Here is a 26,511-nt window from a genome sequence, read left to right on the forward strand (position 1 = left end):
CCCTTTTTCTTAACATTTATTTAATTGTCCTCTAATTAGGTGTAGTAAAGAAAATATATATTCTTATTCAATGAAAAACCCCTACCGCAAAGCCAGTTAAGATGAAAATTGAAGCTCTACTTTAAAAAGAGATTTAGACTTGCTTTAATTATTAATACATGTAAAACGTAATGCTTCAGACTTCATCCTGGATGGGGAATGGCCACATTACTTTAATAGTTTTACAAAACTTCACGCATACAAGAATGTAATTCTTGAGAAACAGAGTGAACAAATCTTTACCACAACTCAATACAATTTATCAAATCCCAGTACAATGTACATTCACTATACTGTAAAAAAAATAGCAACAATTCTTGACCACAAGCATAATTTTGAGACTTTTTGTTGACTTTCTTCCCCTACCTGTTAATTGCTTGACTTCCTTGACATTCCTAACTGATACTAACAAAAAAAAAAAAAAATCTCCCTGAACGAAAGGAGGAGGAAAAGGAAAGAAGGTATTTTCCTTGATGTCCCAGTTTCCCTGTTTCTCTAGACACCCTGCCCCAGATAAAATTTTCAACCTCAGGTGCTAGTTTAATGCAAATATTACATCAAACTGCTAGTTACGCCTGCAGGCTTCGTTGCCAACAATTTTTTCTGGCCTTCACTACATGCATATTTATCATATTGGCAGGGCCTCCCTGATGGTGTAATGGTAACCATCTTGTAATCAAGGGGTCCCAGGTTTGATACCCAGTGGAGGTACATACTGGTTCAAATTTCACATTAAACAGTAGATTCATTTGCGATTAGCCTTACTGTGAATAAAGTGGGCTTAAACTCAAACTCTTAGTGGGTATTGTCGATGTTAGATACAAACCTTTTGATCATATAAGCAAATATCTGGAAGTAGTTTGGCCCCAAGCAATATCATTAGCTCAGGTGCTTGACAGTCAACATGTTAAAGGATCCCACATTCAATTTGCAATGGAGATACATTACCCAGTGGTTCAGATCCAAAGAGGGCTGAAAACAAAAATTTGGAAACCTTGTATTATTCTGTAATACTGTTTACCATCAAATCGAACATGGCTTCATCACGAATATTTGTTTTAATTGTTTTTACTAATATGCATTTTAACTTACTGGGTCCATACACATGGTTTAAATTCATCTCGCAATAAAACTAATACATTGTGCGAGAGATTTGCATCCTTCAAGACTTATTCGTTTCTCAGACAGTGTATCCACATAAAGTTATTGTGTTAAAATGATAACATAGGTTCCCTTGAGTTTGTTCTGAAGAATAATCCACATTTTTGAGAGATCTTAGGGAGAATTCACACTATTTCGTCATTTCGAAGTGACACCAAACTGACAAGTGATGGGAGACACTTGTAGCTTGATGATTTCACCAATCAAATGTGGCCTGCAATGGTGCTATGGCTTGGAAATCTCCCTCAGTCCCATCTTAATGGACTTAATCACAGTACACCCAATATGATTAATTTATCATTGCACAACAACTATTCCCCACAGTACCAGACAGTGTTTGCTTCATCTCTACTTGTGGATATTTGCCTTCTGTTATTGAAGGCTTTGTAATTTTTCAAGTGTACGCGAATGTCTATAATCATATACAGGGGCCTATCCAGAAATAGAATCTTAGGGGGGGGGGTCCAGCCAGGGGTGCCCATTCCCAATGGCATGCCCCCCCACACATCAAGTATTTATTTAATGACGACAGCGTATCTATTATTGATAATAATAAAATTTACTACATACAAAGTGAATCATGTTTTGCTTAAAATCATGTTTCACACACTAACAAATAGTGTTTAATAGAACGAAGAAGAAAAAACAGTTTCGCAGATAAAATGAGTATTAGTTTCTCCGTATTTAAATAGTGTTTCTTACTGCCTGGTAGTAATGCAATATATTGTTTTTAGGAATTCACCACTGCATGTATTATTGATGGAAAAAACAAACTTTACTTACCGTACCAAAACAGTTTCTCACGGTGGAGTTCGACATGGCTGAAGATAGGGCTACATTTACAGTGTGACTGGCACAGTGTGCACACATTCCTTTTGGGTATTGTTGATTTATTCACGATTGCACACCATTACATCTGCCACTCACATCATAACCTTGACCTGTGATTTTTTTCATGTCGGGACCAAGTTTGTGACATTGTTCAAAAAGAACTGATGTCAGATTTTCACCTGACATATCACCACCCAGTGTGGAACTTGTAAACTTTTAGTGGATATTATTCTCAGAATCCACAAACCATGCACACAGAAAGAATTCTTCTATACCTGCTACATCGTGTCTCATCGGGAAGTATTATGAATCAACCATAGTATTTTCCAAATTTGAAGGGGGATGGAGTTCCAGCCCCCCTGGATACACCCCTGATCACATACACACATGTATGCATGAAACAATATTAACTAATAATAAGCATGGTCATTTGAAATGTTGTGTGTTCATTTATAAGAAAGTGATTAGGGTGGAGGCACCGGGGCATGAGTTTACAATACAGGACCACTCTCCAATTTCTATAAAATTTCGCCTACTTACTAATTTCGGTGTCCTCATGACGTAACTGTAGTTCATATTTGGCAGTCACTTGTTAAAATTGTACATTTACGTCTAGAAATTGTAAAATAACCTTGCGATTTACCACGGTGATTGTCCCTACACAGCAATTCGGAACCATCTTTCTTTCGCAATTCATTAAGGTGTTCCTTTATGCACAACAATTTAGTGGCGTAAGACGAGGAATGCCTATGAGGTTAGGTTAGCTACGAGAACTATACCTTGTCTTGCCTGTTGATTTCTTCATGTTGGGAAAATGGCATCTTCCGTGGAGGTATTGTTCTTATGGTAGGGTTATGTTACGTTAAGAAAACATAGTTTATTTAGTTTTTTTCCTCGATTTCCATGCTTGACCGCCAATTATTACATGCAGATTCGTGTTTAGGAGTTCACAATTAGTGAGTAGGCAACATTTCATAGTAATTCGAGAGTGGTCCGGTATTGTAAACTCGTTCCGGCAACCGCTATGGTCACCGTAAGACATTTTTGTACTGTAGATGTAATTTTATATCATAAAAAATTGATATTGATTTTGGAAGATTTGAAATGTATAGTTTGAAGTTTTGTGAATCTTGTCATATGGTGAAATTTATTCTATACATAATTCCCAAAAGATGAAAACATTTAAAATTTTTGATGACATGTTTCCCCACTTTTGGCCACTCTGTATCTAGTTATGGGCATCACTTTCTCCATCTCTAGATTTTAGAAATTTCTTTCATGGGGGAGCTACTTTATCTGTGCCTTCACTGCCCCTTTTGCAGCCTCCCATTTAGACAGAAATCTGTGAATTTGACCTTGATGTCATAATCCACATGCCTTCCACATCTGCGTCAAAGGTCAACAGCTCACAGGTTTTGGGAAGGAAGGGCTGGAATACATGGTAGGCACTATGATTGAATATTGTACATTCATTTTGTATGATGTATATATCTGTATCATCAAAATTATTTTAGTAGTCAAGTGTGTAGTAGAGGATGATGTCAGTAGCAGTCAATTAACACCTCAAGAAATGTTTTAGAAGATACATAGAAAAACTAGTTTTACAACACACACATTTAATACTGTTAAATTTTGTTAATTTTAAATACATCTAAATTTTGACTGATTTTCATATTTTTTATATATTTTTTTCCTTGCTGTAGAGGATATTGCAACGATGAGATGAAATAGAACGGTCTCACTGCAGTACATGGGCTGCTTTTTTCCTCTAAATAGACTAATTTATATCCCCTGAAAGTATGTACCTTCTACATCCATTTTCCGGTGGTACTTTTCCGATTACTATTATATTATTGCGCATAAAAAAGTTTTTCCTGCTACTAAAAGCAATGCATTTCTCCATTTGTTCGCGTCCATATTGTTTACACACAGTTGCTGTCATTTGTTTCGGGGTCTACCTTGTGTTCCAATGTCAGAAGAGAAATGCCTGCAAGGTTAGGTTAGGTTCCATTAGCATAAACAATGAAAAATTATTCTTTGGGCTAAGAGAACTAAACCTAACTACCTAACAACGTAGGCACTTTTTGCTTTCACTAGATTTGTGCAAAAATGTGCGCCACCATGTCACTTTTTCCTACCAAGAGCGCCCAACCTGGATACGAATTTCTCGTTTCTTTCAAAGAAAATTTGGTAAATGTCTTATATTGGAGACACATTTCTTCATTTTTACAGAAGAAACTACTTACGGAAATGAGTTTCTGTACCATTTGGAAAGTTCGTGGAGGTATTTTCTCACCGTAGAATGCTGCACAACAAGAAACAAGCACTTTTGATATAATAAACTTGCATTTTGTGCAAGGCGATAACATTATGCTGCTGTTTCCATTACGTACCTGCAGATGGGGCGAGTGTCGAAAGTCACGCGGTCTCGCCAGTGTTTCCAAAGCTGCCTTTTTTTATGAGAATTTTTTTAACTATGCTTACCTAACCTAACCTTGCCGGAAATGGTCCGTGGGGCTATCGTGAATGTTTTTTGGGACTATCCGTCAATGGTTCGTGGGGCTATCATGAATGATTTTTGGGGTATCCGGCAATGGTTTGTGGAGCTATCCGTCAATGGTTTGGATGACATAATGAACACGAAAGTAGGCATTTTTCGGTTAAGAAGGTTGAAACACTGCATACCCACTCAAAATCGAAAAAAACACAAGCACGACGTGCAATGATCCACAGCTGTGCATGGCATATTGTATGTTCCGCACCGGAAGAAAGGAACCAAAAGAATTACTCGTAATGTGAAAAATCAATGTTATTTTTGTGTAAAAAACATAATGGCACCTTCAACTATGTTCCGCAATCATAAAAAACATAATGGCACCTTCAACTATGTTCCGCAATCATAAAAAACATAATGGCACCTTCAACTATGTTCCGCAATACATAATTGGTAAGTACGAACCATCCGAAACACAAAATATCCGATTTTATTGTGTCTCCGATATAACAGACATCTACCGAAAATTTTTATTCCGCACCTTCAAATTTACTTTTCCCGATTACTAACTACAAAACATTACCAAAAAATTATGAATCGCATTCCTCCTAAGCAGCCCATATTCTGCAGTCTTACCCTAACAACACACACATTTAAGTACTTTCTCCTGTAAATTTGAAGAAATTCGTTTCCCTTATACTATAATTTTACCGATTTCCGCAAGTACTTTCTCCTGTAAATTTGAAGAAATTCGTTTCCCTTATACTATAATGTTACGGAGATTTTTCACTCATTACCTTATCCACTTTGTCGCGATTAACCTCACCCGCAGAATGGGCCCACCGCCATCTATAATAAAAGGAAAGATACTAAATGTGGACTTTACACAAAAACTCAACTGGACATTTAAATTTTGACTGATGTTCTTCTTTTTTATATACGTATTTTTTCCTTGCTGTAGAGGATATTGCAACGAGAGATGAAATATAACTGTCCTTGCCTTGGCTAGGGTTCGAAGCCCAGACTTTCGGCAACAAGATCGTGAGTTTCATGAAATAACTTCCCTTCCAAAGAATCGAATTCACAAAATTTTTCTTACGTGAATAACTTCCTCCAAATTTCCAAGCACTTTATACTGGTGTCATTTCAAGATGCAGCAATCCACTGACATTTAATATTAAGAGGGAGGTGGAGTTTGGCGAAGGTCGCCGTGGAAAGTGCTTAAATTTAACATGGGCTTTTTTGCATTTTGTTGAATATAACGTTTTAGGACAAAAATTTGCCGGAAAACACGCAGAAGATGTGAACTTACTTTATAAAACTTTGATAACATGACACATTTATGCAATTTCAGTTCGATAAATGTGCACAAATTCCATTATTTGTTTTCAATTTTCCATAAGGAAATACGTAAATAAGCACAGAATGGTTATAGGATTTGTGGGTAGCACCAACGAAAATGGCCATTATGATGCATACTAACGTAATGCTCAATCCTTTTACGACTAAGCTAGGGAGGGCTTTTCTTTCAAAAGTCACTTGCACAGCCCAAAATGATTGTTTAAAAATGTCATGTATTATCGACGGCGAAAGATACAGCCGCTTCAGCCGAATTTCATCCATCATAGTTCGCCACTTGGCCACTAGATGTCTCTGTTCAAAAATTGCCCCAGGCTACGGGGAGGGCTAGTTCGCACGGGTGTTTGAATCCTCTGCACAGCTGGGTTCCGTCCCCTCATCAGAAGGTCCCGTAGCTGTCACAGCTTGATTTATTGCCTCTTTCCCAGGCAAGAAACCAAGAAAGCAGGAAGGTCATGAGTTTGTGTATGTTTGAGTGTAGAGAAGCAGAGCATATTTACCGTGAATTGGAACCAGTGACACAGTAACTTTATCTCGACCCCTACCGCGAAGGACGTATTCAGTAGGGATCCAGGAGTCCCAACCTCCCCCCGAAATACTTACCAAGTACAAAAATTAAATAACGAAAATAATGAGATCATAAAATAACTTCAATTAAGTAATGAAAATAAGGTTGTTGTTTAATTGCAAATTGTTTATTTCCGCAAAGATATTGGAAAGCAACACGACTTTGAATGACAGTACCAAAGAAGATTTATGCAAGAATTATTACTACTTATAATAACATGCAAAATATTACCAGGAATTTTATTTTCGTCAACTGGATCTAACATCATTTTTTCATACTCAATAAATATTATATTCTTTATCTATTTAACATTAATTTCCTTGCCAGGGCAGTTTCTATTTTTTACAAATTTTGCCGACCTTAACTACACGTAAGCTAGATAGTGAATACGTGATGTTATACTGTATCACTGTTGTTATACCGCCTTCTTACCCATTCATGTAATAAAAATATATTAAATAATTTGATATAATTATACTAATTTTAATTTAACATTATTAATATTATTATTTTGAGACATTACGTTAGGACGCCCCTCTGAAATATATATATCTCGGTACGTGCCTCGTGTTCGATTTGAATAAAATGTAGAAAAGGCGGGGAGGGTGGTAGCACTTCCTCTTTTTACATTTCGATAGTTTTACCTCACATGTAGTACTTTGTGAGTCAACGGTACAGATAGAAAATACGTGTACACACACACATAATTGATGATTCGCAAAGGAACTTCGTTAAATTCCCATGCTTGTTCCGCTCACAAATTACATCCTCTCCAAATTACAATAGCTTACTATTGTTGTTGCTTACATATATATGTGTGCGTGTGTGTGGTTCCTAGAACTTCACTACTTCCAATCATAAACTTGATGTGACTCTTACAAAACATTCGTTTTTGGAGTGGAAGGATCATGAAAAGTTCTACTGTTTCTTTGCAAATCTTCAATGAATGTAAAATTTAGTATAAAAACATAATTTTGGCTGACTTGCTAACTTGAGATTTAAAGACAAATTATTAATTTGAATTCTTCATTAACAATAACAAAAGCGACATAAAATGTAGAAGGACAAGATTCTTGGCTTGGTTGAGAATTACATTAGAGATGTGCAGGTTAGGAAAGGGGAGTGAGAATTCCCTGTCTTCTTTCTCTTCAGCGCGAACCCTGCCTCTTACATTCTACGTGTCCATTCAAAATGTCTTCTTAGTTTCGGATATATTTTGCCTCCTATATAGCGTAATGGTAAAGATGACCCTCATAATGTCAAAAGGTCCCGAGTTTGGTACCTGGTGGACGCCCAATAGTTCAATCCCACTATAAATGTAGGTCCAGTCCCGATTAGCCTATCTATACATAAAGTAGACTTACAGAAACTCAAACTCAAGATACTCAAACGACCGGCATAGGGTTGACGGAGCTTGGTGCTGTGAGGGAGCCCCCTTTGCCAAATCAAAATTAGGAAACAAAAACTCATCTTCAGGTGTTCCCCACTTTTTCGCCATTAGATGCTGTTCTGCATCGTGACCGTACGGTCTAAGGCTTCATGCTTTGGGCTCCAGCTACGGGACGCGCGCAGGTTCGAGTCTCCTGGGAGAAGCGTAACAACTTTTCTCGTGATATTTCGGCCAGTCAAACTCGAGGCCCGCGGGCCGCATGTGGGCCCCAGCATCCGTTAATGCGGCCCGCCTTAGCCCCACTTAACACTTCATGCTTGAAATTATCTATACATTTGTAGTTATCCCGTTTTCTCTTTTCTCGTGATGCAAGACCAGACTCATCCAAACTTCAACACATTGACCAATTTTCCCTACACAGGTAGCCTATACATTCCATTATAGACTAGGTGTTGTGTCAACTAAGCAAGCTGATTGACAGGTTACTTCTGAAGTACGAAAATATCTTGCCAGCTGTGAGAGGGCAGCGTGCATACTTTCTGTCGCCTATGAGTCTGTTTCTTGATTTTCAAGGATTTTCCTGGAAGAAAAGCCAATTTCTGTAAAGGTTTCAGAGAACCATATCGCTGCCCAAACTTCGTGGGAGTAACAAAAGGACTATAGAAGAGGCATGTAGATTTTTCAAGTGAAATGCTTACTTTTGTTGTGAAGTGAATACTGAAAAGCGTAGAAATTTTGTACCCTGATAAAGTAAATTCATTCAGAAGTATTTCCATATCACGAAATAATTTGCCATAATCTGTGGCGGAGTGGTTAGCACAACCCGTTGCGACACCAAAGGTTTCGGGTTCGAATCCTGGCCTGAGCATGGGTTTTCTTTGTATGTGTCCCTTCATCAATTTCATCATATCATTACTCATCCTCATCGTCGCCATTAGCCAAACGTGGCAGAAAAGCAACGCCAATAAAAAAAATCAGAAATACAGTTGATTTATGACTTAGTCAACGAACAATTGAAAGCGAACATTTTTCGTGTTGTTGCCTTTTCGCTCACAATATGCGAAATTACGGACGTCTGTGAGCTAGCTCGGTTAGCTCCCTTCATTCGTGGATGCGATTCTTATCTCGATATGACAGTAAAACTACTTGAATGATTCCTCCCCGTGGCACAAGAGCTGATATTTTGAAGGAAGTGGAGGCCATTTTGCAAAGTTACAGTTTTCCGTTATATTAAAACTTTTTAATAAAGTTATAATTTGTCCTTCCCAACTTCTCAGGAATACCAGGAATGACAGGAATATTTGTCCCCAGTAAAACTACTACGTGATGAAGTTGGAAACAGGTTTCAAGACTTCAGAGGGTGCGAAGGGCAATAATGTTGTTCTGCTCTGCTCCCTTTTCTTTTGATGATGGGTGTGCAAGTCCTGACTTCGAATGGAACTTATTTAATTGCAGTGCAACTCGTATTGAAAAATAAATATCGCGAGGTGGGCTATCCTTGATTTTTCTTATATCTCCCATAGCAGTATCCTCGAATAAGCTATTTTGCTGTAGAAATTTTATTAATTTTGGTTGCACTTGCCTTGGTGAAAAGTTGTTTTCCATAATGAAGATTAATGAAACAGCCGAATGATCAAGAATGACTGACAAAACATTTCTTGTCTGCATTAAGAGTTTCATGCTAACAAAAAACTTATTGCAGACTTTTGAGAAGCTTGTTAAAAAAAACAGTGACATCTGTGCGAAACGAAACTATAATTGCACACAAACGGTTACAATTGTAACCAATTTATACTCGAAACTAACATGTAAAATACTATAACCATGAAAAAATATGGGGGGAGGTCTATATAATTTACATATCGATGCTGCAATAATAATCACTGGAATCCCCCCCTACCCCCCGGCCCCATTGGGTCGAACCACTTAGTTCTGGATTTTAAGGTGTTGGGGTTCTAGATGTGTGGCCCGGATAGTTTTGACATTATTGTTATGCGGCCCTACTCACGAATTGAGTTTGACATTGCTGGTCTATAGGACCTGTTGAGGAGATATATGTGTGTGTGTGTGTCATAGAACATCACTACTTCCAAACAAACTTGATATGGCTCTTACAGAAACATCTGTTTTTGGAGTGGAACGATTACGAAAAGGTTTACACTGGCCTCCCCGATGGTGCAGTGGTAGCGTCGTCGCCTTGTAATCAAGGGGGTCCTGGTTCGATACCCGGTGGAGGCACATAGTGGTTCGGATTCAACTTTAAACTGTAGGTCCAGTCCCGGCTAATTTGCGAAGATGGGGATGAGTGATGAAATGATGAAATTGATGAATGGACATTCACAAACAACCAAGCCCGACCAGGATTCGAACCCGGGACCCTTGGCGTCGCAGCGCGATGTGCTAACCACTCGGCCACAGGGTCGGGCACTTCCTAACTTGAGATTTAAAGACAAATTATTATTTCGAATTCTTCATTAACAATGACAAAAGTGATATAAAATATTGGATAAAATTCTTGCCTTCGCTGAGAATCAAATTAGAGATGTACAGGTTAGGAAAGTGGAGGGAGAATTTCCTAGCATCTTCCCCTTCAATGTGAACGTGGCCTCCTACGTTCTACATTCCATTCAAAATTTCTTCTTAGTTTCAGATATATTTCGCATCCCCTATAGCATAATGGTAAAGGTGACCCTTGTAATTTAAAATGTCCCGAGTTTGGTATCCGGTGGACGCCTAATAGTTAGTTCAATCCCACTATAAATATAGATCCAGTCCCGATTAGTCTATCTGTATATAAAGTAGACTTAAAACAGAAACTCAAGATACTCAAACGATTATCATAGGGTTGGCGGCGGTTTTTGCAGTGAGAGAGCCCCCTGTGCTCAATCAAAATTATGAAACATTAACTTTTCAGTCAGTAAAACCATCGTGATACGAACATTAAAATTTTTGTTTCAATTACACATTCGACGTCGATCTTGTTCATCAGATTACCAATTGTGATAACTTTTCTCTGCTTTAAAAACTACGCAAGGAAACAAGTTGAAAACGTGAATTGGACAAGGTTTCTTCTCTAGAACTGATTTTTAAACGCCAATCACAATAAGGGATCAGCACTTATGTATATTTTCTCCCGCAGGCACGTGACCGGGGGGTGAGGCTGAAGACCGTTCCGAAATCGTACAAATATGTAATTAAAATAGGGTATAGCGGTGATTAATTTCACTTACATGAAACATCTTGTACAATAACTTGTAATATACTGAGAAATTCATCTTCAGGGGTTCTATTCCCCACTTTTTCGCCCTTAGATGGCAGCTGCTGATAAGGGATGAGCCTTCTCCCCGAAATAAAATTCTGGCTACGGGCCTGCTGTTCTGCATCGTGACTGTATGGTCCGATTCATCATGCTTTGAGCTCCGTCTACGGGACGCGCGCAGGTTCGACTCTCTTAGGGGAAACGTATCAACTTTTCTCCTGCGGCCTGTGTATAGGACCGGTTGCCACCCACCATCGTGAGGAGATTGGGAAGCTATGAATGAGTCACGGACACCTACAACAAAGTTTAGGGGTACGTCGTGCTGACCGCACATAACTCGTTGGACTGGAAGTGAGGCCGGCAGTCGGTAGGTGGGCTCTGGCCCTCAGGGGCTGTAGCACCACGGGTTTACTTACGTATATTGGCGTAGCCATGTGTGGGTCCACAGAGGCTCGGCCTCTCCTCGAAATGCTGTCACTTTATTTTGACCAATTCACTGGGATTTTTTAAGAGTACTTTGTAACACGTATAGTGCTGATGAAGATCATACTATAATTAGTTGGACTGAAATTTCACTTGGGAAGCATTCAATTAACATTGGGAAAAATCACAATAGGAGAGAGCAACTAATGTGATGCAGGAACTGGTCATATGTTTCCACAGGGGATTCCCATCACCACTGAGAGTTTGTCCCCACACTTGGCCGATTAACCGGCCCCGTGGCGGAGTATTTATCTCATTTCGCTACGACGACAGTTCGAATCCGGTCTGGGCATACGTGTCCTTCGTGAGCGTCTCTTCATCGATTACATCATATCATCATTAGCCAAGAGTGGCAGAAAGGCGAAGTAAAATAAACAAAATCAATCAATCTTGGCCGATTAAAGCTGCTGTGAACTCCAACGATGAGAACTGTGCGAAGGGACTTAATTCAGAAAATAACAAAGAAAACTACTTCATCAAAGTGTAAGTTCAATATTATACTATTGTTTCCTGACATCTTTGTTACTACTGTACATTTTGTTACATTGTTTTGTCCGTCTTTCACTTTTCAGTTTTTCCATGTTATTACGCATCTCCACGTTTCCCCTTTTTAAATTCCAGGTAGTTTCGCTCCTGCCCATCTCTAATAGGGACTCGATTTGTTAATAGTTGAATAATAATTGTTACTAATTCTTGCCTTATTATTCATTATTATTATATATCGATTTTGTATAAAAAAAACACCCCCTTCAAAAAAAATACTTTCTTTCCACTGATATTCTCTACCTCCTTCTTTACTCTCAATTGATAATTCCAACCTCAACAAGAAAATTGAATATAATTATAGTAGCCACTGTAATCAACCAAATTTATTCAATCAAAACTTCAGTGATGAAGGTTCTGTCTCTGGAGCCTGCCACTCGTCTCGCTCCATGCAAGAGCCAGCCAGCAAGCACTGAATTGCTTTGCCAGTGGAGAAATTTTAGCCTCCGAAACCAGAATGAAAAGAAACAGGTGGGTGTCCTCAAGGTGTCCTTTTCCTGGAAACCTCACTGCGGGAGTCACGCGGTGGGGAGGGGGTGGTGAAGGGAGGAAGGTTGTCTGGCCTCTGGCTTAGGACAGCCGAAAAGAATCCCTAGTCCTCTGATATGTCGCTAGGTGTCTCTGTATCGCATCGGGCCAGGAAACTACTTTCATGCCAACCTCCAGCCCACTCTTAACTTAATTTGTTGTACATTTATGAGCTCATTTGGCATGTGCATTCAATGGCTCTTTATATTTATTTGTAGGTTTTTGCACAAATGTCGCAGAGAAAAATTTCCAGAAGCAAATGCGACATCTTTGCCACGAAGTTTGTATTTGCGTTTGCTTGTGTCCCTAATCCGCCCTAAACTGTGCTTGTGCCTTTCAGTCGCAATGTTGCTAACTAACAACTCTCATTTTTGTTTAAAGAAAACGACATATTCGCGTACGTCCGTAGCTTCTTTCTAAATCTATTTATTTTTCTGGGTTGGCTACTCTGATTTTGTGAGGCCCCGGAATCTGGATTTCATTATCACTTCCGGTGCGGGTCCTGGGATATGTGGAAAGAGAAATTTCGCAATCCGGACACGGCCTTGTACTTCTGTGCTTGCTTTTCGCTTGTTTGAAAAAATGGACGTCGGAAGTCAACCAGCTGGTCCTTCCATTGTGTGGAAATGTAAGTATAACAAGTTTTGAAAATACTATGTATTTTTTTTATTGGTTTTATTCATATATGCATGGTTTCTTTCTTATGTAGTGAAAAAGTGAGAAAGCAATTTTTCTTTTTTCCGCAATCGTAAACCGTGTTGCGGAATGTGTGAAAATTAACTTGGAAGAGCAAAGTTCAGGTAATCATGTACAATTGGGTTGTATTAATACGCATGCGCGAGATCCATGCATTTCGCGAGGCAGAAGATCTACAACGTTGCCAGATCTCTTTGCAGCATCTTACGCTGGCATGAGGGGTGTGTAGGTGGCAGTACGTATATTAATGAGCAATTACACATTCCAATATCTACCGGTATCGTGGGTATTTCTTGTTGCAGACTTTTGCGAGGTGGAAGATCTCCAACGTTGCCAGTTCTCTTCTTTCTGGCATCTTCGCTGTCATTAGGGGTGTGAGGGTAAGATTTTTTTTGGGTCGGGACGGGAATTTTTGAAATCCCGATATTACCTGCATTCGGGATGTGAAAAATTCGCCATTTCCGGACCAAGTCAGGAAATTTTCCGGAAAGGAAGTGGTAGACATTTCCCGAACTTCTACAATTCTCGAATTGTACACGTCATTTTTACCTTAAGTCATTGTTTTTGCATTTCTGGAATAAAAACTAACAATTTCCGATAATTTTCACACACTTCATTTTAAAACGACCATTCGGCATTTCTCGACTGCTTTTGATAACGAAAAGTCGGGAAATCATTTCCCGAATTAGGGATCGGAACGGGAAATTTTTTCCCCGATATCCGGTCACAACTTTTCGGGATCCCGTACACAGCATTTACATCATTTGAGGAATGTGCGGGATTCCGAAAAGTCGGGACCGGATATCGGGGAAAAAATTTCCCGTTCCGATCCCTAATTCGGGAAATGATTTCCCGACTTTTCGTTATCCTAAGCAGTCGAGAAATGCCGAATGGTCGTTTTAAAATGAAGTGTGTGAAAATTATCGGAAATTGTTAGTTTTTATTCCAGAAATGCAAAAACAATGACTTAAGGTAAAAATGACGTGTATAGTGGGATCCATGAGTATTACCTTGCAAATTGTCCATCATCATGTTCGTGCACTTTATTTGACCCAATAACAGCTTCAAGAATTAAAAGAAAACTCAAAACAAGCTGTTGACAACTTCTTCACCAGCATACATAAAAATCCATCCCTTAAAACACATAAAATTTTAAAAAATAATAATAATGAAAATAGTCATGGACAATTTGCACGGTAATACTCATGGATCCCACTGTACAATTCGAGATTTATAGAAGTTCTGGAAATTTCGACAACTTCCTTTTCTGAAAATTTCCTGAGTTGGTCCGGAAATGACGATTTTTTCCCATCCTGAATGCAGGGAATGTTGGCATTTTAAAAATTCCCGTCCCGACCCCAAAAAATCTTTCCCTCACACCCATAATGACAGCAAAGATGCTAAAAAGGAGAGAACTGGCAACGTTGGAGATCTTCCACCTCGCAAAACGTGAATTTCCGAGCAAACATTTGCAACAACAAATACCCATGATACCGGTAGATATTGTAATGTGGAATTGCTCATTAATATGCGTGCTGCCACCTACACACCCCTAATGCCAGCCAAGACGCTACAAAGAGAACTGGCAACGTTGTAGATCTTCCGCCGCACAAAATGCATGGATCTCGCGCATGCGTATTAATACAACCCAATTGTACATGATTACCCGGAAAACAATAGGTGGGGGGTGTCCCCTCTCATGCAAGTTTGTGTCTTTTTTTTTCACATCATCGCATGCAAAAAATTTAATCGCAAATATTTTAAGGGCCGGTTTTTCAATGTTCAGTTAAGGTTCTTGTTAGCACGTAACTGGAAGTTAGTGAAAATTTCGGTTTTTCAATGTACAGTTAGCTCGGAACTGGAACTCTGGTGGCGATTATCTTTACTGGTACTTCTTCTTGCAGTTACCATCCTAACTGGAAGTTACGAAGCAACATGGATGCCTCGTGCAGCTATCCAAGTTCCACACTCGCAACTTCACTGTCAGATTAAACAAGATATGATTCATAAAACTTTTAAATTGGTACAGAAACATACTTGTTTTGTTTGGCAGAGCTTACCAACGTCCATGCGAATATGGAAGTTCCTAGAATTAGCTTCGCAAGGTTGTGTTAGAGAATTTGTTGCCAGGATATCCCGTCTACTAGGCGAGACAATCTCCAAACAGTAATTTGGTGTAGTGGTTAGCGGCGCCACCTTTCGGAGCGTGTTGTGTTTTGTAATATGAGTTCGAGTCCTGGTCACGGGTATTTTTTTTCTTGTCAATTATTTATTATAGTGGAACCACAAGCAAAAAAACCTGCGCAGAAGCACATCGCGCCGGCGGGTGCAAGAAAGAGCAGGAAGAAGCAACATTCGCGCTGGCTCACTTCAGCGTTGCCAGGCCTTTTGATTTCTCGGGAGAATTCCTTAATAAACTATTGCTATGGAACCTCCAACGGCCAGCTTAAAATCACGTTTCCTGCTCATCTTACTTGAACATGAAGGGGGATGTGGAGTGGAACTCCACTCAGCCGTGAAAAGTGCTGTTTGAACTGTGAAATTGTGTCAAACGCTACTCAATTGTACTAGGACATTATTTTATTACTTGTACAGTGGGATCCATTAGTATTACCGTGCAAATTGTCCATGACTACTTTCATTAATTTTTCTCTTACATCCTACGTGTTTTAAGCGATGGATTTTTATGTATGCTGGTGCAGAAGTTGTCAACAGCTTGTTTTGAGTTTTCTTTTAATTCTTGAAGCTCTTATTGTGTCAAATAAAGTGCACGAACATGGTGATGGACAATTTGCACGATAATACTCATGGATCCCACTGTACTACATTACTATTTTAGATGGCTGTATTTTATCCCACCCTAAACTCTATTTCTATTTTAGTTATTTTACGTCGCTTTTGTGCCTCTACGGGTAAGTACGACAATATGGATGAATGAAAAACTGATGAAATGGATGAAGTGACACAAACACAGTGAAAGGTCCTTGCCTTACTAGGTAGGAACACTGACTTCTTAGCGTGGGCAAATTATGTTATACATGTATGTGTTTGTGGGTGTGTGTGTGTGTATATATATCTAGGATGGGTGGCACCCTAGCATAAGCGTTGCTATCTTGAATTATTGAGGAAGACATGTTGTCTAATTCACCAAATATATTTCACATACGTAATGCATTTTCTCATTATGGTGCAGGACGCGTGCCCACCCCTATCGATAGCTGTACACCGAACACCAGCAGAAGACAAATTGATTTGTTATTGTTAGCATTCGACTTGAAAGATCGTGGAAAATCGCCGACAACGAAAGGCGGCACGTTAGCTTCATCTGTGAACACAACTTTCTATCATTTCCTGTCATAAAAATTCTTCGCGATAATAGAGGCATCGCAAACCCCTTATGTCGGTGCTCAGAAAGGGCAAATTTGAGGGTCTTTCCACGCACCCTCTAACCGGAAAATGCGGAAGAGATGAAAGATGTTGGTCGGTTCCCTCGGGCGGTTTACTTTCTTTTGTTTGAAACATGTCCACTCCTGAAATGGAGATCTTCGGTATATTTTCGCCAAACACAGGGTGCTGGGTTTAGCACCATTGTTACAAAAGTATCTGTGACGTTTACACCGTAAACAATGCGCGCCACTCGCCTTCACCCCCCCCCCCTCCCAGTGCGCACGACTATGCCGCCCCTCCGCCCCCAAGAACGTCCTTCATCCGCTACTATTAGATCAACGGATTTTGTAGCAGATCTTCTGGTTTCCCAAGGAACAATCTCCCGAATTTTTCAAATCTTACCTGGCAACACTGCCCCGAACACCGATAACGGCAGGGAAGTTGCGCGAACGCTTTGGACGGAAGGTTTTTTTCCTTGTGGTCGAGCTATACGTGTGTTGCATTCAATTCACGCTTTATTGTTGAATGATCTCGGATAAATTTTACAGTAAATTTTAATATTATTTTTACTCGTACCTTCATATTTGTAGAAGTTTAGAAAGCGTGCTTACTAATTATTAACATGTTGTTTTTTCGCTCAACAACATGCATAGAGAGGTACAAAGCATGCAGTCAAATGTACAATATTTACATATTAATAATAATAATAATATTGTTTATATCAACAAACAGGTATTATTAATGCCTCGACTTTCGAGTTCTTCACGCTTCTTCTACAAGAAAGTATCTGCGGTTGCGCCTCATAACATAATTTCCCCCACGTGGAATTGGCCTTTATTAGAAGAAAACCAAATTTGTAGTGCTGTTTTTCGTTAATTTATTTCGTAAGCATAGAAAATGGATTCGCAGCCATTGTTCCTATCGTTTCACAATGCAATAACGTGCTTTCGAGCGTGGCGCGCTTGTAGTTCTATATTTAAACGCCAGGCTGTGTGCCAGTCGACGCGGTTTGAAACTATACTAACAGATGGCGTGCAGATCGATTTCCTGTAATTTCCGTCCTTCAGAATTGCCAACACACTGTTTCGGAAAACGAACCATGGTTTAGTTAACTGGCAGTTACTTTCACATTGAAAAACCCGGTGCTGGTTAAGACTGGCTGTTATCTCCAACTGGCAGTTAGTTAACAGAAATATTAACAGGACATTGAAAAATTGGCCCTTAAGAAATGATTAAATATTTTCATTTATACTTCTTTACCAAAGATTGGAATATAAATATAGGGAACCACGATGCATTATTTCGCGTAGTTGAAAATATCCGGGAACAAGCTCATTTATGTCACGTGGTGATAACTTGAGCCATTTGTGCATAAACAATGATAATTGGTGCTCTGTATGTAATGAAAGTACATCCAGTCGAGGTTTGATAATTTTAGTTTTGAAGCAACTCTTGTTGCATTCCTCGCTTGTGTTCGAGGATTTACGGTAATTCGGTCCAGCAAGTATTCGGAAACAAGCTCCTTTGTTCTTACCTTACCACGTGGTGAAAATAAGTTTGATAATTCACCTCTAACCAGTAAGCATCAGGATATTTTATTATTATTTTCGTCAATTTCATGCATGGAAGCAATATGATTGCTGAAATTTTGTTTACCTAACTTGAATAAGCAAATGGAACGACTTGAGATGACCGGACCCCTCTCCCGATTTTTTTCATATTGGCGTACTCACTAATTGAGGCCTCCAAATCACGAATCTGAAGTTTTATCGGAAACATGTAGAAATTGCAAAATAAGCGAAAACAAGGCGTTAGTTTTCGGAATGGAAACTGTCGATTTTCGCGATTTTTAATTTTGTTTCACAACCAAAAATATATATATTCCTGATACTACCACGACACCAAATTTTAACTACGTTTGCCTACCTAACCATGCACCAATGGTTCGTGGGGCTAGTGCCAATGGTTTGTGAGGCTAGCATCAATGGTTCGCAATTTCTAGACGTGGCTGACAAATTTTAACTTCAGATTCGTGATTAGGAGGCCTCAATTAGTGAGTATGTCAAATATGAAGAAAATCTGAGAGTGGTCCGGTCATCTCAAGTCATACCTTTCATCATGCTACGAATGCAAGTTTTGCATTGTTCGATTTCAATGTACGTCTGTTAACAGCTTAACACATACTGCAGAGTTTTAGCAATTACGTAAGGTTTTGTTCGATATATGCTTTTGTGGTTATGTTAGGTTTGGTTCTCTTAGCATTACAATCAAGTCCCTAAATGCATTCTACAAAGGTTCCGATGTACTTCCACATTCATTCCTATGATTATCTTGTCCATGAGAAGTGCATAAGGTAATTTTCAAGTTTTTTTCCAACATAAATTCAAATTTCGTGTGATAATGATTTTCAAAATTCTACGAGTCTTTGTGCTAGGACAAATCATAAAACAATCTGAACCGTTCCCGGCTGTTTAATTCTATGAAACTTCAAGTGTAAAGCATGCCAGGGTAACGACTAATTATCGTAGAATTTTGGCAATCATTGTCGTACAAAATTTGAAGCTTCCTTAAAGTAATGAGCACTGTTTGAATTTTGGAAAAGTTATTTATGTTGACAAATAAAACATCAGAAATTACCTTACACAAGCATGTGCACTTGCCATAGACAATGTGTTTTCCGTTGACAAATGACTGTAAGTATCGTAGACTAGTGGGAATTAATGTAGAAGTATTTAGGAACTGCTAAGAGAACCAAACCTGGACTGCCTAACCTAACGAGGAAAGCATATTTTGAACAATATTTTAAGTAATTGCTAAAACTCTGCAGTATGTGTTAATAGAAGTAAACTGAAATCTAAACATGTTAAAATTGCCTTCATAGTACAATGAAATCGCAATAAAACAAAAGGAACTTGTGCCCCGGGAGTATCTCCGATTGCTTTCAAATTCTGCATATGCGCTAATTTTGGCATCCTAATCACGAATCTGCAGTTAAAAATTGGTGGGCACGTCTAGAAAATACGAATAAGTAGAAATAAGGGGGTCCGTGAAAGAAGTAAACACCGGCGATTTATGAAGGAAACAACAATTTTTTTTGCAATGATTAGCGTTCAAAAACTATGTTTATGAATACCCTGAATGTTGACAGATAGCGAACTTCACTTGTTCACAAAGTCAAAATGGCGACCATTAGTATCGCCAATCATAGTGGTAATGTATGCATGGTATTTCACATTTTCTAGACATGACCGCCAATTTTTAACTGCAGATTCGTGATTTTGAGGTCAAAATTAGTGAGTATACCAAATTTGAAAGCAATCTGAGATACTCCCGGTGTTCTGTAATTATACCATAACTTTATCCACAAATGTTAATAATCACTATTAGAAATGTAACTGGTAAGTGGATGGATAAAATATGCTCACATTAGTTTTCAAATCCCGATTCCTATTCTGCCCTAAACCACTTTCGTGAGAATAGTGGTATCTAACTCTCTTGTTTTTCTGAAAGATTTGATATATTTGGTTAAACTTATCTAAAGTTAACCTTGCCTCCAACTAGCTGATAACATTATTCATTGAAGCATGAAAGCTGTAGTGTCTGTTTTAAGAATTTTTCCCAGAACCAAACGCAGAGATATTTTCTAACCATGATTCTACCATGGTATTAATGCAGATTTCTAGCAGGGCACAGTATAGATTATTCCCAAACTTATTACTTTTTTTTTTAATATATGGTTTCGTAGTTAGGTTAGGATAAAATACAAACTATCATAGTTATTGATTAAATACAAGTGCGTGTGTGTGTAATTTATATTAAATTATTCCCTAATTGTTTTCATACAGATGTAAATTACCTTTTTAATTCTTGTATTGGGTAGATTTTTATTACAGTAGGTGTATTAACTTGCACTCATGCCAGGAAAGTAAACAATACAAATTTCATTTTTTTAGGGTCTATTGAAATGACACTGAAATTTATTGCTGCGAGAAGGAAGTACCAGCATCTCTTTACGGGGAAACGAGGTTCTGCTAAACTGGGTTGGATGTAAGTATTACTTCAGGAATATCAATTTCATGAATTTCCTTTGATGGGAAATTAATTTACATTTTGCATTTTAATCAGGAAGGCAATTGGAAGAATGTATGTAACAAGGGGTGCATTCTGAAAGTATTTACGAATTGAACTAAGAAAACTGGACTCTTGAATGGGTTATTTGACAGACTTATGGGATGCTCTAGATGAAAGCGCAGGTGCAGAATTTTGTTTAGAGTGAGTTTCAGCATCGCATCCAGCGGAAGGCATGTCCTGGCCGAAATAAACATTGCAAGAACAGTTAAGGCACACTCACCTTGTGCATGTTGCTTCACATCGCTCTCTGTTAAGATTATAATACATTTTCCGAACTGGCGCAGTTAAAGCCTTCATGCATGCCCGTTGTCTGCAAGCTGCAAACCAGCCTTCTAGCCAGTGCGTTTGGTGGATCTCGTTCTTGCACGAAACTCAACGGTATGAGACTTTTGGTACAACATTAGGAACCTCACAAAGCACCTCATCTAACGCGTTAAAGTTGTGCGACTTTCGGAACTGGCCCAAGCGTTCCCAGATGTCCTGTAAAATCGGGGAACATCCGTTTTTTTTTAAAGGTATCCTGTTGTTCTGGCAAAATAATTTTTGGGACAGTTATTTATCTTGTATTTAAACTACTGATTGGAATCCATTCTGCAGGGAAGTTATTCAATCAAAGATTCAAACTTGTAATATTTTTTCACCATGTACTATTGTAATTCTTGTGAGCAGGGTCTGAACTTGCAGGGGAGGGGGAATACCCTGACCAATGATCTTGTCTTGAAATCCCCCCCACCAAACTTTTCCAGGGTGGGGGGATTTTTGTTCTAACAATGAACATAAACAATTAGTTTGGGAGTAGTTTGTATACTTTGCTGGAATAATATCAGAAACATACATAAAAAATGGACAACAAAGATCCTAGTCTCCAAGGTAACTGAACGGAACCCAGCAATCCCCAGAACACAGATATTAGTCAGACTTGTTGTTGTTATTTTTTCTCAATTTCTCATCAACTTGTCAGCTACCGCAAAGTATACAAATGTTTATAATACATCTAATAGCATTTATATGTGGATTTTATATAAGAAGCTTTTATCTTCTTAATGGCTCTTAACTTTTGCCCCTAGTCACGCAAGTTACTGCTGTTCATAGCATTGGTAGTACATTAAAATCTTCAATTAGCAATCGAATTTTAAATGAAGGACAGTCGATATAATATACTGTGTATTTTATAATATAATATATTTTGTAATATATATATATATATATATATATATATATATATATATATATATATATACAGGAATAGGGTTAGAAATGGTGCCAGAAGGGCGGATAAATAGAGACGCTACGGTCAGTATTCTGTGCCTCTACTCAAAGTGTCGTCGATCTTTTTTCTACCGTCTTGAAAATGCGACTCAGATCGCGAAATATTGAATTATTTCTATTCGTGTGGTAAGTATTTGTATATATATATATATATATATATATATATATATATATATATATATATTTAATGTATCCCTTAACAGAAAGAGCTTCTATTCACTAATCTTACATATATTACATTAAATATACGTATATATAAATGAAAGGAGGAGAAAGGAAACACTCCTCAGACAGTGAAAAAAATTGAATTTTCGCAACTTTATCCATGCACCTGGTGTTTCCTTTCTCCTTCTTTGATTTTTATTTAGCCCTTTTGACCCTCATTTTCACAAAAGTGGCACAAAAAGCGAAGTAAAATAAAGTTAACCGATAACAATTTAACAATGCTGGAAGTGCCATAGTCATAGAAAAGTTTATATTGGATACACAGACAACAAGATATAAGACAGCAATTCTTTTTTCTTCCAGGAAAGTAGCTGAAGAATTAGGTCTTCATGCTGATAGCACTGGACACCTAAGGAAGAAGTGGCAGAACCTTCTGCAGAAGTACAAGGTACTTTATCTTCATATTAAATTTCACGAAATATCTTTAAACAGTCAGTACAACCCCTCCCCCTCCTTTTTTTCACACTATTCATTACGCAATTATACAAGTGTTTACTATTTGTTTGTGTCATGTACGACTCTTTGGAGATTTATAATTATTTTTTATTCAGGTTGGCCTACAAAGTTTGTTTGCTTGTTACATTTACATTCAATTCTATGATGTGTAATAATCCACACATATTTTTTTTTAACTTGTGGTTTTGTAAGGGGGAAGTGTTTTGTGAAAATTCATGACTTTGCCCTTCGAAAAATGGAATTTAAAATATTGAAACTGTGTAAGGCCAGCCACACACAGGATGCGAACCTACTCTGGGTAGGTTTGTAATTTGTAATTATTCTTCAGAAATAAGTAAATACATGCAGGGGATGGACAAAAATATGGAAACACCTGCGAAGAAAAGCTGGAATGCTGTAGGTAATAAGGTGCAGGACTGCCTTTATCTTCGAAAACAGCCTGCAGTCTCCGAGGAATGGACAAAAACAAGTCCTGGATGGTGGATAATGGGATCTTGCTCCATTCTTCATGCAAAACATGGTCATAATCCTCCTCAGTGTCCTCCTGTCTCTGTCACTCTAATGTACATTTTCTTCGGTGCAGGTGTTTATCTGATGTCTTTCCGGACACATTATTATGTTGTCATGATCTTGGATAGAGTCCCTCTCGATATGCCAAATAACATGGCTACTTTGGTAGCAACAATTTGCTCTCTTTGAATCACTGTCAGCTCGGACATGATTCAGTATCAACTGCAGTCCACGCTATCTACAGCGCAACTGTAGACTCCTACCAGTCCGACAGGGCCCTATCTCACGGCACAAAACAAACAAATGTCGCACCTTGTCCGATTTCCAAGTAGAACAATTGTGCTTCTATATCATCCATTCTGATATGGTGTTTCATGGTGTTTCAATATTTTTGTCCATCCCCTGTATATTGTAACATCACCAAGACTTCAATGTACTGGTGATGTTACTTTCTCATGCATGAGGTTTGCTACACTGCCCCTGCCTTGTCACAATGTGCAGATTTCGACTTAGATATTTTCGATGGTGGGTGTTTTTTTTCGCTCAAGGCTGTATTACAGTATAATGAATTCCTCTTGGAAATTGTTTGATAACTCATTGTAAAGAATAATTAAAATGTTGTTGGCAGTTATATTTTACCACTCACATTAAAATTTCTAAATATCAACTGCGTAGGTAGGTACTGAAATTTATGGAGTCGAACTGGACAAAATATAGACTCAAAGTTTCATCATTACAGCTACTATTTGTTTAAATTGCATGACATATATTTTGCCAGGACTGTATTACAAGGTTTTGTTTTTCATTTGTTTTACAGGAAATTAAATGTCCTCCTAGTGGCAGGAGTACAGAGGATGGGGACTTGGGGCCACAAAGTTGGCCCTTTTATGAAGAGATAGATGCCTTCATGGGAGATATCCATATAATATCTCCTGTGCTGCTCATAGATTCATCTTCTTCTCCTCCTCCTCCTTCCTTCAACATTTCACATTTCCTTTCCTCCTCTCCCACCCCCTGCACCCCTGAATATCCCCGTACACATTCACCCATGTCATGTCCTCAGCAACGCACCCCAACCACATCCTTTCATGAGCAAGACACCCCAGCATCATCTTTCGTACCCTCTTCACATGGAACTGTGCCTACTCCTAAAAGGAAAAAGAGAAAACTTAAAGAAAATGCTGCAACCATGTTGTTAGAATATTTGAAGGAGAAGGATGAAGAGGATAGGGAGCAGCAGCAGAAACTGCTGTGTATAATGGAGGACATACTTGGAGAATTGAAGAAGTAAAAGCATGTTATCTGATACATGAGTTTTTGTTTCACCAACCCTATTTATCTCCCTGGGCAAACCAATATTCTGAGATGTTCGGAAATATTCTGTAAAATGATTAATATTAACTCTGATATTGCTTGTTCATGCAGGCATAAGCAAAGATAATACCAGGCTATTGCTGTACAGTACATACAATACCGCTACATTGCTATTTTTATTTACTTTTGATGATGCTTTTATGAAAGTTGTTCACCTATTCAGTGGTGTTTTAGTATCAAATTTTATTTTGAACATTGCATTGTATATTTGTCTGGTATTATCTCTGTTTATGACTGTGTATTACAGGAAAATTGGGCATCATGTTGAGATATTATTAAGTCTTATACTTAAATCTCTTTCAACATATTTAAAACTATATTTTTATAAAATTGTCATTGGTGAAAAACAATTAACAGCCCTTGTTGGTTGCCAGTGATGAAAAAATCTACTATAACGGTTAGTTTTCTAGGGTTAAAAGATAATTGCAGTGCAAATGGTCCTGATATAGACTATCGTCAAGAAAAATGTTGATATAAAAACATAAATAAATCTGTTAATTTGAAAAATACGTCAAATTTTAGTACCTTTAATACAGTAGACTAACGATTAACCGAGGGAGTGGTTGGAAAACATCGCACTTCCTAACGCAAGTCAAGTCACAGTCCACGCTTCACGTGTTGATTACATTGTCTGTATATCCGATTGTTACGGTGGTGTTTGTCTGATTAGGCCTATTCTAAGCGGAAAAAGTAACCTCATTTATGTTGTACTAGTAATAAATAATTACTATACAGTTGTAAGTGTTGTTTCATCATTTAAGACTCATTAGCACATTATCTCCGTATTATCAGAGTTTTTCCGTATCCGAGGTAAGCTCGGATAATCGCGAGTCTACTGTACTCTATCAATTTTGAATTAATTTGCCACTTATATACGCACACATTATTCGCAAACATTCTAGTAAAAATAGCTTACTGCGGAAATACTACTATCAAAATGATAGAATGATGGGTATCATAATATATCGGAATCTATTTTCTAGTAAGTACGACTGCTAGGGGCTTTTTTTTAATATCCATTTTTTAAATGAAAAATTAGTGAAGTATCGAACAGGAGTAGAATAGCGAGCTTCTTTATCGATAAATGTAGTTGTAGCAAAGCTACTTTTAAAATGCAGCAATCTGATCACTGCATTAAGGTGCCCCAACCAGGCAACAAGAAAGTGCAAAAGCAGATTTGAAGTACAGAATTGTCGGAAGTGACATCACCTAGTGCAGTTTGAAAGTGTCTATTTAACAAGCAATGAAGAATGCATCATTCCAGACTACATGACTTGTTCACTTGTTTGAAATCTTGGGAGTCCAAAGTCAGCCAGTTGTATTTTTTCTAATGTGTAGAAATGTAAATATGAGGAATATTTAAAATGCTATGTGATTTCTATGGGAGGAAAAAACCACGTCTCCTTAGTTTTATCTATTGCTCGTACTTTGGCAGGATCGAGTTGATATCATAAAATGGTCCTGGATGCTTAACGTTATACCTGGATCATACAAGGCAAAATCACCTGCTGCATATTCCAGTTGGACTTCCACTAGTTGTGTGGTACTGACCCAGCTGCTAGTTTTAGCCTCTCATACTGGTTACCATACTTGTTGGTTTACTTTTGTTCCCAAAAGACATTGCGCATGCGAGAGATGATAAATAGATGGACAGCCAGAAGACTATTGTAGAAGAATAAAATATACAAAACAGTAATTTTGCCTGTAGTATTATATGGATGTGAAACTTGGTCCCTTACATTGAAAGAGGAACATAAATTGAGAGTATTTGAAAATAGGATCCTGAGGAAAATATTTGGACCTAAAAG

At 38.2% G+C, this 26,511-nt stretch overlaps 1 protein-coding gene across 1 annotated transcript; it reads left to right on the forward strand.

Moving 5' to 3' along the window:
- The first annotated feature begins 13,155 nt into the window (after positions 1-13,155).
- LOC146004150 (uncharacterized) lies at positions 13,156-24,620 on the forward strand. Its single transcript, XM_083142815.1, has 4 exons — positions 13,156-13,283; positions 20,692-20,785; positions 22,667-22,751; positions 24,147-24,620. Exons 1-4 carry the CDS (start codon positions 13,238-13,240, stop codon positions 24,618-24,620), a joined length of 699 nt encoding a protein of 232 aa, XP_082998941.1. The 5' UTR covers positions 13,156-13,237.
- The last annotated feature ends 1,891 nt before the right edge of the window (positions 24,621-26,511 follow it).

This window comes from Lepisma saccharinum, chromosome 21 (genome assembly GCF_977018435.1).
Source record: "Lepisma saccharinum chromosome 21, izLepSacc3.1, whole genome shotgun sequence".
NCBI classification, from domain to species: domain Eukaryota; kingdom Metazoa; phylum Arthropoda; class Insecta; order Zygentoma; family Lepismatidae; genus Lepisma; species Lepisma saccharinum.